General features: G+C 44.4%; 1 protein-coding gene across 1 annotated transcript in view; it reads left to right on the top strand.

The window, feature by feature from the left end:
* The first annotated feature begins 1,609 nt into the window (after nucleotides 1-1,609).
* FAIM2 (Fas apoptotic inhibitory molecule 2) overlaps nucleotides 1,610-13,844 on the top strand; it is a 40,797-nt gene continuing 28,562 nt past the window's right edge. The window contains exons 1-2 of the mRNA XM_081845263.1: nucleotides 1,610-2,012; nucleotides 6,280-6,469. Coding sequence (XP_081701389.1) covers nucleotides 1,998-2,012; nucleotides 6,280-6,469 — 205 coding nt within the window. The 5' untranslated portion in view covers nucleotides 1,610-1,997. The remainder of the gene's footprint in view (nucleotides 2,013-6,279; nucleotides 6,470-13,844) is intronic.

The following is a 13,844-nucleotide window of genomic DNA, read 5'->3' as shown; positions in this document are numbered from 1 at the left end:
GAAGGCCAGCGTATCATGGGCTCAAGATTTGTAGTAGACTACATCACATGAATCCTACCACAATAAATATTTGTGGGTGTTCCACAAAAGCTTGTGCTCTTACAAATTTGCTAATATTTAAGGTGCTGCTACAGGGACGCGGGTGGCGCTGTGGGTAAAACCTCAGCACCTAGGACTTGCCGATCACATGGTCGGCGATTCGAATCCCCGCGGCGGGGTGAGCTCCCGCCGTTCGGTCCCAGCTCCTGCCCACCTAGCAGTTCGAAAGCACCCTTAAGTGCAAGTAGATAAATAGGTACCGCTTTATAGCGGGAAGGTAAACGGCGTTTCCGTGTGCTGCGCTGGTGCAGGCTCGCCAGAGCAGCTTCGTCACGCTGGCCACGTGACCCGGAAGTGTCTGCGGACAGCGCTGGCCCCCGGCCTCTTAAGCGAGATGGGCGCGCAACCCCAGAGTCGGTCACGACTGACCCGTACGGGCAGGGGTACCTTTACCTTTACTTTAAGGTGCTGCAAGACTTGTTGTTGCTACATAAAAGTGACGTGCGGCTTCCCTGCGGGGGAGGAACAGAGGAGAAAGATCTGCCATGGATGCTTTAGTTGAAAGTTCTACATGGCAGGGGGTTGGACTAGATGATCCTTGGGATACCTTCCAACTGTACAATTATATGAATCTTTGACAATGCCCAAAACCTAAGAGTTAAGTTGTTAAACCTTGCACCTCGATGAAACTGGGTAGATCTCCTGCTAGTGTTCTTGCTGATGTGCATGCGGCTTGTGATTGTTTTTTTAAGAGCACGACAATAAAACAGCAGTCTTCAGGGCTCAGCAATTAAGGCAAATAAAATGCATGCTGAGCTGTATGACCCATTAAAGTTTTAAGAGGGTATGAGAATAGTCCTGTAAGGCACAGGAATAGTCCTGTAAGGGACCTAGGCCATAATGCACACAACATATAAACGTGTATGTATTTTAAAGGAGAATCTGACAAGAAAGTGCAAAGAATAATGAAGGTTCTGCGTGAAACACACTCCAAATCCTGGGAAGTGTAGTTTTCCCTAGGAGAGCTACATTTCCCAGCAGCTTCAGTTCTCAGGATTCTTTGGAGGGGAATTGTTTTAAATATGTGGTGTGTCCACAGCCCCACAGCCAGCTGTTCAGGGAGGATTAAATATGTGCAAAGCCACTGTGTTGTTTTAAATGATTTTCATCAGATGAGCACTTTTAGTGTTTTGAATTGTCCTATTGCTTTATTTTTAAAAGGTATTCTTTTAAAATTCTTTATTTTTAAAAGGTATTGCATTTTATCATTGCAAATCTCTTTGGGATGTCTTTGGATGCATGGAGTGATATATGCATACCTGATAAACTATCTAGCTGACTATGTGAAAGTCAGAGTGGAAGCAAGGGGGCCTTTCCCTTCTGATGTGCAACACTGTGGTTTCCCAAGCTGCTCTGCTGCTAATCGCTCCCTGGGCTGCTGTTAGTAACGCAGCAAAGTGGTGCATTTAAGTCTTAGAAGAACATCCTCTCCTCTGCATCACCTTCTCTCTTTCACCTCCCCTTTTGTTTGTTCACTCTGCGATTCTGGTCCTCCGCCGATAAGCTGCATTCTGGCGTTCGCTGGGCTTCTCCCTCTGTGTGTGACACTGCATCACACTCTGAAAGAGGCTACGTCAAAAGCTTGCACTGTCCTTCCTCAGCACCCCCACCTTTCTTTCTTGCATCTGCTTTCCTCAGCATTCCCCCCCCTGTTCAGCAGCTCGGGAATGGTAGATTCCCACCTCCACCACCAGAAGGGAGATGAGATCTAGATGTTGCTGGAACGTAAGAGCATCACCAGACCAGGCTGCAGAGGTTGAAGCGACACACCAGGGAAAGAGCCAGCAAATAATACGTAGTCAGCTGCTGAGCAGAGGGGAGAAAAATAGCTTTCCTCGCTCTCGCTTCCTGCGAAGTGCCATTCTCTCAAGCAGAGGAGCATCAGTCCATAGGAAAACATGACGCAGGGAAAGGTAGGTGGGGAGCAGAACCAAATATGCCTTGCTTAATTCCAATAAATCAGGCTGGCTTGTAGATGCTTGGCAGAATTAAGCGTGGTGTAAGGACAAATGCAATTGTGGTGCTGAATTAATGCAACCTCACCATCTTTGTGTGTTTGTGTACGAGAGCAAATCATCCATCTGCTTGTTCTTTGCACCAAATCCCTGTTGCGAAAGAGAAAAAAAGGGGGGAGGATGTGGGACGAGGTTTATTGCATGTCACCGCAGGGCTAGTGACAGGATTGCTGTCAATCACCTCCACTTATCCCCTATCATCTCCCCTGGGATTTGTGTTCCTGCCAGCCCTTAAAAAGTGCTCTTGAACCCTTGCAAGAATAAGAAATCCTGTTCTTACTCATTGCAGGAGGTTGAACTGAAGGAGATTAAATTTCATCCATCACACCCTCCTAACCCTGGCCTCCCCAACCCGCCCCTGTAAGAAATCAGTTGCCATGCAAAAGCAGCATCAGAGGGGCTTTAAATGCATGCTTTAGTTTTTAGCCTCCTGTAGGTGTTAGAACCCTGGACTTATGGCTGTGATGTAAGCAACAAATCTATGGCGGTTCAATTTTGGATGCTGCTGCAATTGCTTATGTCGTGTGTTCCATAATTCTGGGTCTCACCTGTGCGCAAAGGAAGTTATGTAATAGGGATGAGTTATCCCAAATGCTCCCTTGCTTGTGGAACTGGAATGTGGCCAGGAGGGTGTTGATGTCATGCAATGAGAGTCTACTCCCATGCCTATACTAGAGGATACGTATGAAATGCTAAATTTCTTGCACGAAGCTGGACCTAAAAAATCTCCTTTGCAAAGGTCCCCCCTTCTCTTCTGCCCCCCCTCACCTTCTAGGCACTTCCTCCCTTTGAATTAGGTCACCTCAATCCAGATGGCACCACACTGACGCAACTCCTGGACAACTCCACACACCTCTGATTCATTTTGGCACTGCTGCTGATTGGCTCAGATTGTTCAGCTGCCATGTGTTGAGTGGTTATAATTATAGAAAGCTTTTGTGGGGTGGCTGCACTGCAAGGCGGCTCTTGCTGCTCTGAAACAGCCGGGGGGTTTCATTAGCATTGTTTTTATGGAGCTGTGCTGTTGATTGTACAGGGTTGGAGTTGGGGACGCCAAATTGAGTGTCAGGCTGCACTAGGACCTAAATCCTTTTGAGGTCAATAGGGCTAATTTTGAATCTGTTATTCAAGATAGTGGTGTCAAGTGATGCTGGATCACAGAGTGTGTTGCTTCTGTTGTTTTAAGTATTTTTAACTGCTGTGAGACATTAGGGAGGACATGTGTTTTTTGTTCAAGCCACAGAAGCAGAGGCATAATTTGAAATGCTATGGGAGCAGCAGGCTGGATTATCCTGCAGTCTACGGGGGGGGGGGGGGCTTAGGCCTACCAGATGCTGCTGAACTACAACAGTGTTTCCCAACCTTGGGCCTCCAGCTGTTTTTGGACTACAACTCCCATCATCCCTAGCTAGCAAGACCAGTGGTCAGGGATGATGGGAATTGTAGTTCAAAAACAGCTGGAGGCCCAAGGTTGGGAAACACTGAACTACAACTCCATCAGACCCAGCCAATGTGGCCAATGGAAAGGGACGATGGAAGCTGCAGTTTGGCAACATCTGGAGGGCCACAGGTTCCACACCTCTGGTCTACAGATTGAACTTCCTAGATGGCAAGGCTGAGCTTACAGTCTCACAAAATGCCAGCGGATCAGTCTAGGGGCAAGGGTAGGCAAACTAAGGCCCGGGGGCCGGATCCAGCCCAATAGTCTCTAAATCTGGCCCGTGCACCATCCGGGAATCAGCATGTTTTTACATGAGTAGAATGTGTCCTTTTATTTAAAATGCACCTCTGGGTTATTTGTGGGGCATGTTGTTGTTGTTGTTTAGTCATTTAGTCGTGTCCGACTCTTCGTGACCCCATGGACCAGAGCATGCCAGGCACTCCTGTCTTCCACTGCCTCCCCCAGTTTGGTCAAACTCATGCTGGTAGCTTCGAGATCACTATCCAACCATCTCGTCCTCTGTCGTCCCCTTCTCCTTGTGCCCTCCATCTTTCCCAACATCAGGGTCTTTTCCAGGGAGTCTTCTCTTCTCATGAGGTGGCCAAAGTATTGGAGCCTCAGCTTCAGGATCTGTCCTTCCAGTGAGCACTCAGGGCTGATTTCCTTAAGTATGGATAGGTTTGATCTTCTTGCAGTCCATGGGACTCTCAAGAGTCTCCTCCAGCACCATAATTCAAAAGCATCAATTCTTCGGCGATCAGCCTTCTTTATGGTCCAGCTTTCACTTCCATACATCACTACTGGGAAAACCATAGCTTTAACTATATGGACCTTTGTTGGCAAGGTGATGTTTCTACTTTTTAAGATGCTGTCTAGGTTTGTCATTGCTTTTCTCTCAAGAAGCAGGCGTCTTAATTTTGTGGCTGCTGTCACCATCTGCAGTGATCATGGAGCCCAAGAAAGTAAAATTTGTGGGGCATAGGGATTCATTAATCCCCCCCCCCAAAAAATATAGTCTGGCCCCTCACAAGGTCTGAGGGACAGGGGACCGGCCGCCTGCTGAAAAAGTTTGCTGACCCCTGGTCTAGGGAAATGAACACATCTACAAAACAAAATGGAATACAACAACTGTGGGGAACCCACTGACGCCTTTGAGATGTCATTGGACTACAACTTCCATCAGCCACAGCCAGGGATGGTGGGAGTTGTTGTCCAGCAACAGCTGGAGGATATTGATATACTCACTTGATATACATAAGGAAACAATGGCTTTCATGAAAAATGTAATGAGGAGCCTTTTGCTATAACCCTACTAGTTTCTCTCTTGCTTCTTTAAAAGCACCACAAACTTGAGCTTCTGGGTCAGGGACTGGCTGGATGACGAAGAGTGGTGGGAGGCTCTGGAAGAACCCCCACGGGAAACCTCAGAGGAGGAAGGCTGTGAACCAGGGGACTTGTGGTGGGACATGGAAGATGGGTCAGAGGAAGGAGGAGGGTGGGGTGATGAAGAAGCAACAGGCTTGAGGGCGAGAGAGGAGCCACAGGTAGAAAGCCATTCAAGGGCAGGGCAGGAAGCAGAGGGAAAAAAAATCAGGTTCAGGACCTGAAGCAGAGGAGGAAGGGGACAGGAGCTATGGCAGCTTCACGGGAACTGACAGGTCCCACTGTATTAATCTCCCCTCCCACCCTTGTCTCCAAGGACACACAGAGCTTTGCATGTAGCCAAACAAAGAGCACACAGAGAACAAGAGGTTAAAGTTGTTTGGAAGACATACAGCTAATGAAGAGATTTGGGCTTGCCAATCAGAAGGTTGGCGGTTCGAATCCCCGCGATGGAGTGAGCTTCCATTGCTTGGTCCCTGCTCCTGTCAACCTAGCAGTTCTTAAGCACAAAGTGCAAGTAGATAAATAGTTATCACTCCGACGGGAAGGTAAATGGCATTTCCGTGTGCTGCTCTGGTTCGCCAGAAGCGGCTTAGTCATGCTGGCCACGTGACCCGGAAGCTGTCTGCGGACAAACGCAGGCTCCCTCAGCCTATAGAGCGAGATGAGCGCCACAACCCCAGAGTCGGTCACAACTGGACCTAATGGTCAGGGGTCCCTTTACCTTTACCTTAGGAGGTGCAGACAGGCAGTCTTGGCCACTGTGCTCCTGGAAGCAAGCTGTGCCCTGTGGTGCTCTCTGGATGTACTGTATGCTGTTTATCCTAATAAAAAGCTAACTTTACTTCAAGTCTCTGAATCTCCGTGCTGGCCTGCATATGAACCACCTCTGGCATTAAGGTTCCCTCTTACGAGTGTTGGCTAACATGCCATCATTGACAAGAGATCTTAGGAAAAAATCATTTTCCAAGACCTTACTTGGTGTATATGAGAAATGAGCATGTCCTAAATCTGGGCAGTAGTCAATTTAGTTTACTCAAGGTGGAAAGACTCAGCATTTAGTTCAACCAAGGTTCACCACAGATCCATTGCCATTCTTACTGGACATGGGAAAGCTGAGAAGGTCAGACCATTCTCTGTATATATGCCCCACCTCTTCTAGGCTAAGAGGGCTGCTGAAGCTCCCTTGGCCATGTGTCCCCTTAAAAAAATACTGGAACTGGACCTTTGTTTTGGTTGCCTCCTCTTTGTCCCATATAAAACACATGAGGGTTTTTTTATTTATTTTCTTAAAAATAAAAACAAAAAAATTAATGTTCAATTTGCTATTTTGCTCTGCAGCTCTCCGTGAATAACAAGCCTGCAAACTCTGAAGGGCAGCAGGCAGATGCAGACAAAAAGGACAACACAAACGTCCCATCAGCTCCTCCAACATACGAAGAGGCGACCTCAGCAGAAGGATTGAAATCAGGGGCATTCCCTCCACCTCTGAACGTTCCTCTCCATCCAGCTTGGGCGTATGTGGATCCCAGTGAGTGTCCGCTTTCTCTTAGAATACAACCCTATGAATTTAATCAGACTTACTTTTGAGTAGATACACATAGTCTTGCACTGCTATTGACTTCTTACCCTGCATGAGTATTTGAGTATTTGTGGTGTCATTATGCAGTTATATGCAATTATTTATTTATAAAAATATTCATATCTATCTATCATCTATCTATCTATCTATCTATCTATCTATCTATCTATCTATCTATCTATCTATCTATCATCTATCTATCTATCTATCTATCTATCTATCTATCATCTATCTATCTATCTATCATCTATCTATCTATCTATCTATCTATCTATCTATCTATCTATCTATCTATCATCTATCATCTATCTATCATCTATCTTTAATTAAAATGTCTGCATTAATTCATAGCTTTGTGGATAAGTTGGGAGCTCCTCCACTGCTACCTTTGTGGAAACTCTATAAATTATGTAGTAGTTGTTAAGAGAACTGGGAGATTTGATTTCTCACAGCTCCGTATAAACTTGCCATTCTCTCTTGTTTCCCTGACTGAGGAGTCAGGAAGGGACAGTTTAATATCTTGTTGATATTTTGCTCTATGTTTGCTGGATTTTCTAGCTCAGTTAACATATATGTTCTTTTTATTGCATCATCTATTTCATAAATGTGTATTTATATGGAAAATGTTCGTGGTCATGTGCTTGCTGAAACATTATACTCAAACCAATTTAGGTTTTAAATGTTTACAGTGAACATAACTTTGTGTTTGAAAGCTTGGAATCCTCATTGTGTGAATGTATTCCTGCAATGAAAATAAAAATAATGTCCAGTTTTAAAATTCCCTGCACAGTACAAAGGGAACTGAGTAGTATCTAGGAAAGTACAACAAGCTATAAATCAACAAAACTTGGTGGTGGTAGTGGGGGAGAAAAGTACATTTAAATTAAATTTTGGTTTGAAAATAAAGATTTAGGGGATGGATTGTAAGTAAAAATGAGCAGTAAAATCCAGATGGTTTTCCCCAGTTTGACAAAGGGACTCTGACTAACTGTAGAGCACAGATAAAATCCACAGGTAACAAGAGATCATTTCTTTCCATGTGAAAAAGCAAGAATGAGTGATTCATTCCACTGGTTTTTGAAATTCACAATAGGAAACAGATTAAGGTTGAAATCCTAACCCCCATTTACCTGGGAGTATGCCTCATTGAAGTTTTGGGATTTACTTCTGAGTAGAACATATGGTTAGGCTTGCAATCAATGCATATAGGCTCCCTCCAACAACAAACACTTCAGAAATTTAAAAAGCAGAGAGGCATCTATTGGGACACTGGCAATTCTACATCAGTGATATGTAAATAATGTATATTGCAAAACAATTTATGCATCTATATAGGTATCATGTGAGCATGTTTAAAAAATATTTTCAGTTTCATGAGCTAAGATGAAAAGCATTTGTAGCAGGTTTCCTCAACCTCGGCCCTCCAGATGTTTTCCCTACAACTCCCACGATCCCTAGCTAGCAGGACCAGTGGTCAGGGATGATGGGAATTGTAGTCTCAAAACATTTGGAGGGCCGAGGTTGAGGAAGCCTGATTAATAGCAAGAGTCCGTGCTGCAATAGGGCTTGAATGGGTGGACAGAAGAAAATCTGTTTGATAGTCCATTTTCAATGGATTCCTTGAACATCCCTAACCATGCCCCAGGAAATCCTCAGTGAGGAACCAAAGGCCCCAGAGGGATGGGTGAGTTCATCTGCCACCTGAAGGTTCCAGTCCTGTGCCATCACAATGATGTCACCAAGGAGGGGCAGCCTTTCATAATGGTTACTCTTCACATCTGCTTCTGGGTGCTGGAGCCTTCAGAGGACAATGGACATGTTTTTGCTACGTAAAAGCAGCAATAAGAAGAATACGCTAGAGAAATACAGTAAATGCGAATTTTCAGCTACTTAATTTATAGCTTAGATCTTAATGTTCCAATGGGTGTTGGGAGTTTAATACAAGGTCCAACTGAGTGACTATGAAAAGGTCTCAGTGAACGTTGGCTTTGGTTCAGGCACTTATTCATTCATTGATTCATTCCCCTCCCATCACTCTAAGGTCCCAGGCTGGGTTACGTAACACAACAGTAAAGCACAATATTAAAATCAGTTTTAAACAATAAGGTGGGTCCTAAAAATATACACCTTAAGTGTCCCCCGGGGCGGCAGTGTCATTTGATTGTTCTTAATACGAAGGCCCTGATTCCACAGGAGTTTGCTGCATAAAGCTTGCAACACAGTGGTGGAATCTAGTTACCAGCAAACCTGGGTTTAGGGTTGAATAGCGGGTGATAATTCAGAAAAGCAAAGGTATATTATTCACCTTTATCACATGTCTCATAATCCGGGCTCCCCCTCTCAAAGCACTCATTCTGGGTGACCAGCATTAAACCACTCCAACGATTCCAATATAGACAGAGCTGGAACAAGGCATTTGGGTACTGGGGGCAAGCAACCAAACAGCAACCCCAATGGCTGTAAAATGATGTAGAACCATCATAATGTTAATAATCCGGATAATCCGAATGTTGCTGCTATTTTTGGTATCCCCAAATCAGGTGACTGAGATGGGCTGCCTCTGCCAAATGCCAGGGGTGGCTTTGAGTAGCATTGTGATTAATGAATATTTTGTTTTGCTGCGGTGGGTTAGAAATCTAATGGACATCATTCTTTCTTATTTGACATGTTCTAATCTTCTTCCTGAAGCATTGCAAGAGGCCTAGTTTCAATATTTGCCCAAATTGATTCGGACCGCAATGAACCCTATTTTGTGGCTTGACTAACCGTAACCAAAGTATCCTATCGTTTTCTGAGGTCCCTTACAATTAGGAATGTACGGCAACTCTAAGAAGGGGGTAATAATGGGAGAGAATTCTGTATGATACTTCCTCAAAAACTGCATCTCTTGAACCTCTGTGACGTTGGTGAAACATCATTAGGGAGAGACTGCCCGCAAGCTTGAAAGGGTGGTTTAGAATTAATAAGTCCCTAAGCTCCTTATCTGCAGCTCCCTTAAGACACTTAAACCTTGTTCATCTTTGCTTTCAGCCTGCTGCTTCACAACAGTTAAGTGCGTCTGGAAATGAAGTTGGGCTTAGTAACAAAGAGCAGCAAGTTGCAATAGCCTATATAAATTCACAGAGGGATTGCATCATGGGTTGTTGACCACTAAACGCCTGTGCAATTAAATTTTTACAATTTTACATGCTTGACAATCCAGGCTCCCTCTCTCAAAAATCTGGCATCTTTTATGGAAGAGAAGGGACCAAATGTCCAGTTTCCTCCCTGCCAAAAGTAGGAAGCCCAGCCACACCCTCCTGTACCTACTCTTGCAAGTCAACTTATACTATGCAGAGCAGATCATAACGTACTACAAGCATAAAGGCAACCTACACATGAAATAAAACCATATGGCCAATAGTTCCTAGGACACTACCACTTTAGACCGTGGGTGGTTGGGGACTGCATGTTTGAAGCTTCCTTGCAATTTAAGAGTCTTGATAGAAGTTCTGGACCAAATGATTCATATGGAAAGCTTGGTCCAGGACAGCAAGTGAACCACAGAAAGATGTAGCTCCCGGTAACAGCATCATGCTGGCAAAACTACAAGGTAGCGTAGAGCAGGTCTGAACAGAAGGTAGATTGCAAACTAATGGTATGGCTTACAGTATAGCAGACGTATGGTATAATACTACTACTGGTATTATTTCTGGATGCTTGCAGTAGATGGGCAAGGGTTTCCTACTCCCTTGGGGGACTCAGAGGAAATGGTGTGGGCGGTGGGGAACTACACTCTGCCTAATATCATTTGCATTATCTGCTAATCCATTTCTAAGTCCAGTTCAAAGTCCTGTTGGTGATGGTGAATGCCTTAAGGGGGCTGGATATCGTACGGGCTGCTGCTTCTGTTATGACTCCACCTGACTCCTAAGCCCTCCAGCACTTTATCTCGCACCTCTGGCTGAGAGGTGTTAAAAGGTAAAGGTAAAGGTACCCCTGCCCGTACGGGCCAGTCGTGTCCGACTCTGGGGTTGCGCTCCCATCTCGCTTAAGAGGCCGGGGGCCAGCGCTGTCCGAAGACACTTCCGGGTCACGTGGCCAGCGTGACAAGCTGCATCTGGCGAGCCAGCGCAGCACACGGAAACGCCGTTTACCTTCCCGCTAGTAAGCGGTCCCTATTTATCTACTTGTACTTTGACGTGCTTTTGAACTGCTAGGTTGGCAGGCGCTAGGACCGAACAACGGGAGCGCACCCCGCCGCAGGGATTCGAACCGCCGACCTGACGATTGGCAAGTCCTAGGTGCTGAGGTTTTACCCACAGCGCCACCCGCGTCCCATGAGAGGTGTTACCTTTGGATAATACCAACTTGTGGAAATCCATGGCTTAAGACTATCCATTTACCTTCCTCTCTATCTGCCTGTTACTATAACAGTACTTTATAAAAACCAGAGTCAAAACTAATTATTGATTTGGTTTTGCTGTTACTCTTGCTGACAAATATACCCACAATGTAACTGGCTGTGTTTAAATTCTTTGTGTATAAATTCTTTATACATCATATAAACATAACTCTTTTCACATTATCTAATCGAGTAGAAGCAATTAAGGACCAACAATTAGAACAGGAAATACAAATAGATCAGTTCTTATATACGTAATGTCCAAATAGAAGCTTTTGTGTTCCACGTACAGTGGTACCTCCGGTTACATACACTTCAGGTTACAGATGCTTTAGGTTACAGACTCCGTTAACCCAGAAATAGTACCTCAGGTTAAGAACTTTGCTTCAGGATGAGAACAGAAATTGTGCTCCGGCAGCGCGGTGGCAGTGGGAGGCCCCATTAGCTAAAGTGGTGCTTCAGGTTAAGAACAGTTTCAGGTTAAGAACGGACCTCCAGAACTTATTAAGTTCTTAACCGGAGATACCACTATATGCACAAATGAATCAGTTTTTTTAAACGTAACGTCCAAACAAAAGCTTTTTGTGTTCCACATATGTCTTAGCGAATACAAGTGTCAAACATAACAACTTTAAGGAGCGGTACTTGCAAAAGATGAACTTTTCTTTGTAATGTTCCACATCTGCCTTTGCAAAGTAAGGTTGTTGTGTGCACGTTGTGGGTATATTTGTTAGCTGAATTTACGTAACTATCGATTTGACAGTGTTGTGTTGCTCTTGCTGAATCACATTGGAGTTTGCTGGTGGCTGTTTTATTTGTAGTGCTTGAATCTGAATTGTTGTTGTTTTCAAATGATGGATTGTTAGCCATCTTGGAGTCCTGTATGGATGAAAACATGGGGTAAAATAATTTGGCTAAATTGCAGAGCAGGGAGGGGTAGAGTGGTGCCCTCCAAGTGTTTGAGGCCAGCATAGTCAATGGTCAGGAATGATGAGAGTAATAACTGGAGAGTATCATACTGGATGCTTTGGCTATAGTGTAGCTACCTGGTTCAAATACATTTGTACAACACAGCAATAGAAAACAGAGTGAGCCTTGCACCAAACAAGCAAATCTTTTACCATTTTAAGACGAATAACGTTGGAACTTAGGCAATGCAGCAGCTTGAATTCAATGTTCTCATTGTGTAGTGGTGCCTTGGGTAAAGTATGAACTCTGTAAATGAAGCAGACTGTTGTATCTTGGCCAAATTTGTCCCTGGCGTGGATGGAGTTGTCATAATAGGTGATGTCAAGACAGTGTAGTCTGAGACAATTAAACCAAGCAGAGGGATTTCTTCTGCGTTAGGCGTAAAGGAGAAATATTCCCTGGGAGACCCACCTCATATGCTCACAAGAAGACTTAATGCTCTGTTAATAGGAAAAGCTTCGGCCCCACAGCTGAAAGATAAAGGGCTAACCTGAGCCCTAATTGCAATATCTATATAGCCCATGATATGTATAGACACATATCATTTTGTAGCAAAATGTCTGTCCTGATTGGCTATGGTGGAGAAGAGGCAACTGTACTGCAGTATTTCCTGGAGGCAATAAATTGAATCTCTGCATTTTTTGCACACATTTTGTATTATTACCCGCTATCAATGATAGGAGAAGGGATTTCAAAGGTACAATCACTGGAATGCCTTTAATTTTATCAACCTGCCCATGTATTAAGATCTTTAGAGTAGTTATAGGCGGAAACAATATGTATACAGTGGTACCTTGGGTTAAGTACTTAATTCATTCTGGAGGTCCGTTCTTAACCTGAAACTGTTCTTAACCTGAAGCACCACTTTAGCTAATGGAGCCTTCCGCTGCGCCGCTGCTGCACAATTTCTGTTCTCATCCTGTAGCAAAGTTCTTAACCCGAGGTACTATTTCTGGGTTAGTAGAGTCTGTAACTTGAAGCGTATGTAACCCAAGGTAAGTAAAGGTAAAGGTACCCCTGCCCGTACGGGCCAGTCGTGTCCGACTCTAGGGTTGCGCGCTCATCTTGCTTAAGAGGCTGGGAGCCGGCGCCGTCTGAAGACACTTCCGGGTCACGTGGCCAGCATGACGAAGCTGCAGCTGGTGAGCCAGCACCAGCGCCACACACGGAAACGCCGTTTACCTTCCCGCTAGAAAGCGGTACCTATTTATCTACTTGCACTTAGGGGTGCTTTCAAACTGCTAGGTGGGCAGGAGCTGGGACCGAACGACGGGAGCTCACCCAGCCGTGGGGATTCGAACCGCCGACCTTACAATCAGCAAGTCCTAGGCACTGAGGTTTAACCCACAGCGCCACCCGCGTCCCATGGTACCACTGTATTAAAAAGATAGGCCCTTTGCTGTGCTGGCACTTCAGCTATGGAATGCTCTCCTGTGGGAGGTATGCCTAGCATCAGTTCTATATTCTGTTTGGCACCTTAAAAAAAAACACCTTAAATAAATAAATATCAAAGACGTTTTTAAATATTGTTGAGTTTTTGGTCCTCTCAATTTTATTATAATTTTGTTGAATTTCTTTTGAGTTCATTTACACTATTTTAACTCTGCACTACATATTTCAAGTGTTTATCTATACTGCTCTGTAATCTACTTTTGGATGAAGGCATGGTTTATACATTCTTAAAATTAATAAGTATGTATTTTAATTGTTTTCTAATCTCCACCATTATTTTCAAAAGAGATATTGGGGTCATGGTGAATGACAATGCTCAGTGAATCTATCAGCTCAGCTCAATATATGATGGCAATAAAAAAAGGCAACTTCCATGCTGGATGTTAGTAGGAAAGGGTTTGAAAATAAAATGAACCACTATCATAATGGCATCATATAAATCTTTGGTGCAGTCACTTTTGGAATACAGTGTACTGTGCTGGTCATTCCATCTCAGAAAGGATTATTGTAAAGCTGGAA

This window comes from Podarcis erhardii (genome assembly GCF_964252035.2).
Source record: "Podarcis erhardii genome assembly, chromosome: 2".
Classification (NCBI taxonomy): Eukaryota; Metazoa; Chordata; class Lepidosauria; order Squamata; family Lacertidae; genus Podarcis; species Podarcis erhardii.
Note: the sequence above shows the minus strand (reverse complement) of the source record. Positions and strands in the feature narration are given on the sequence as shown.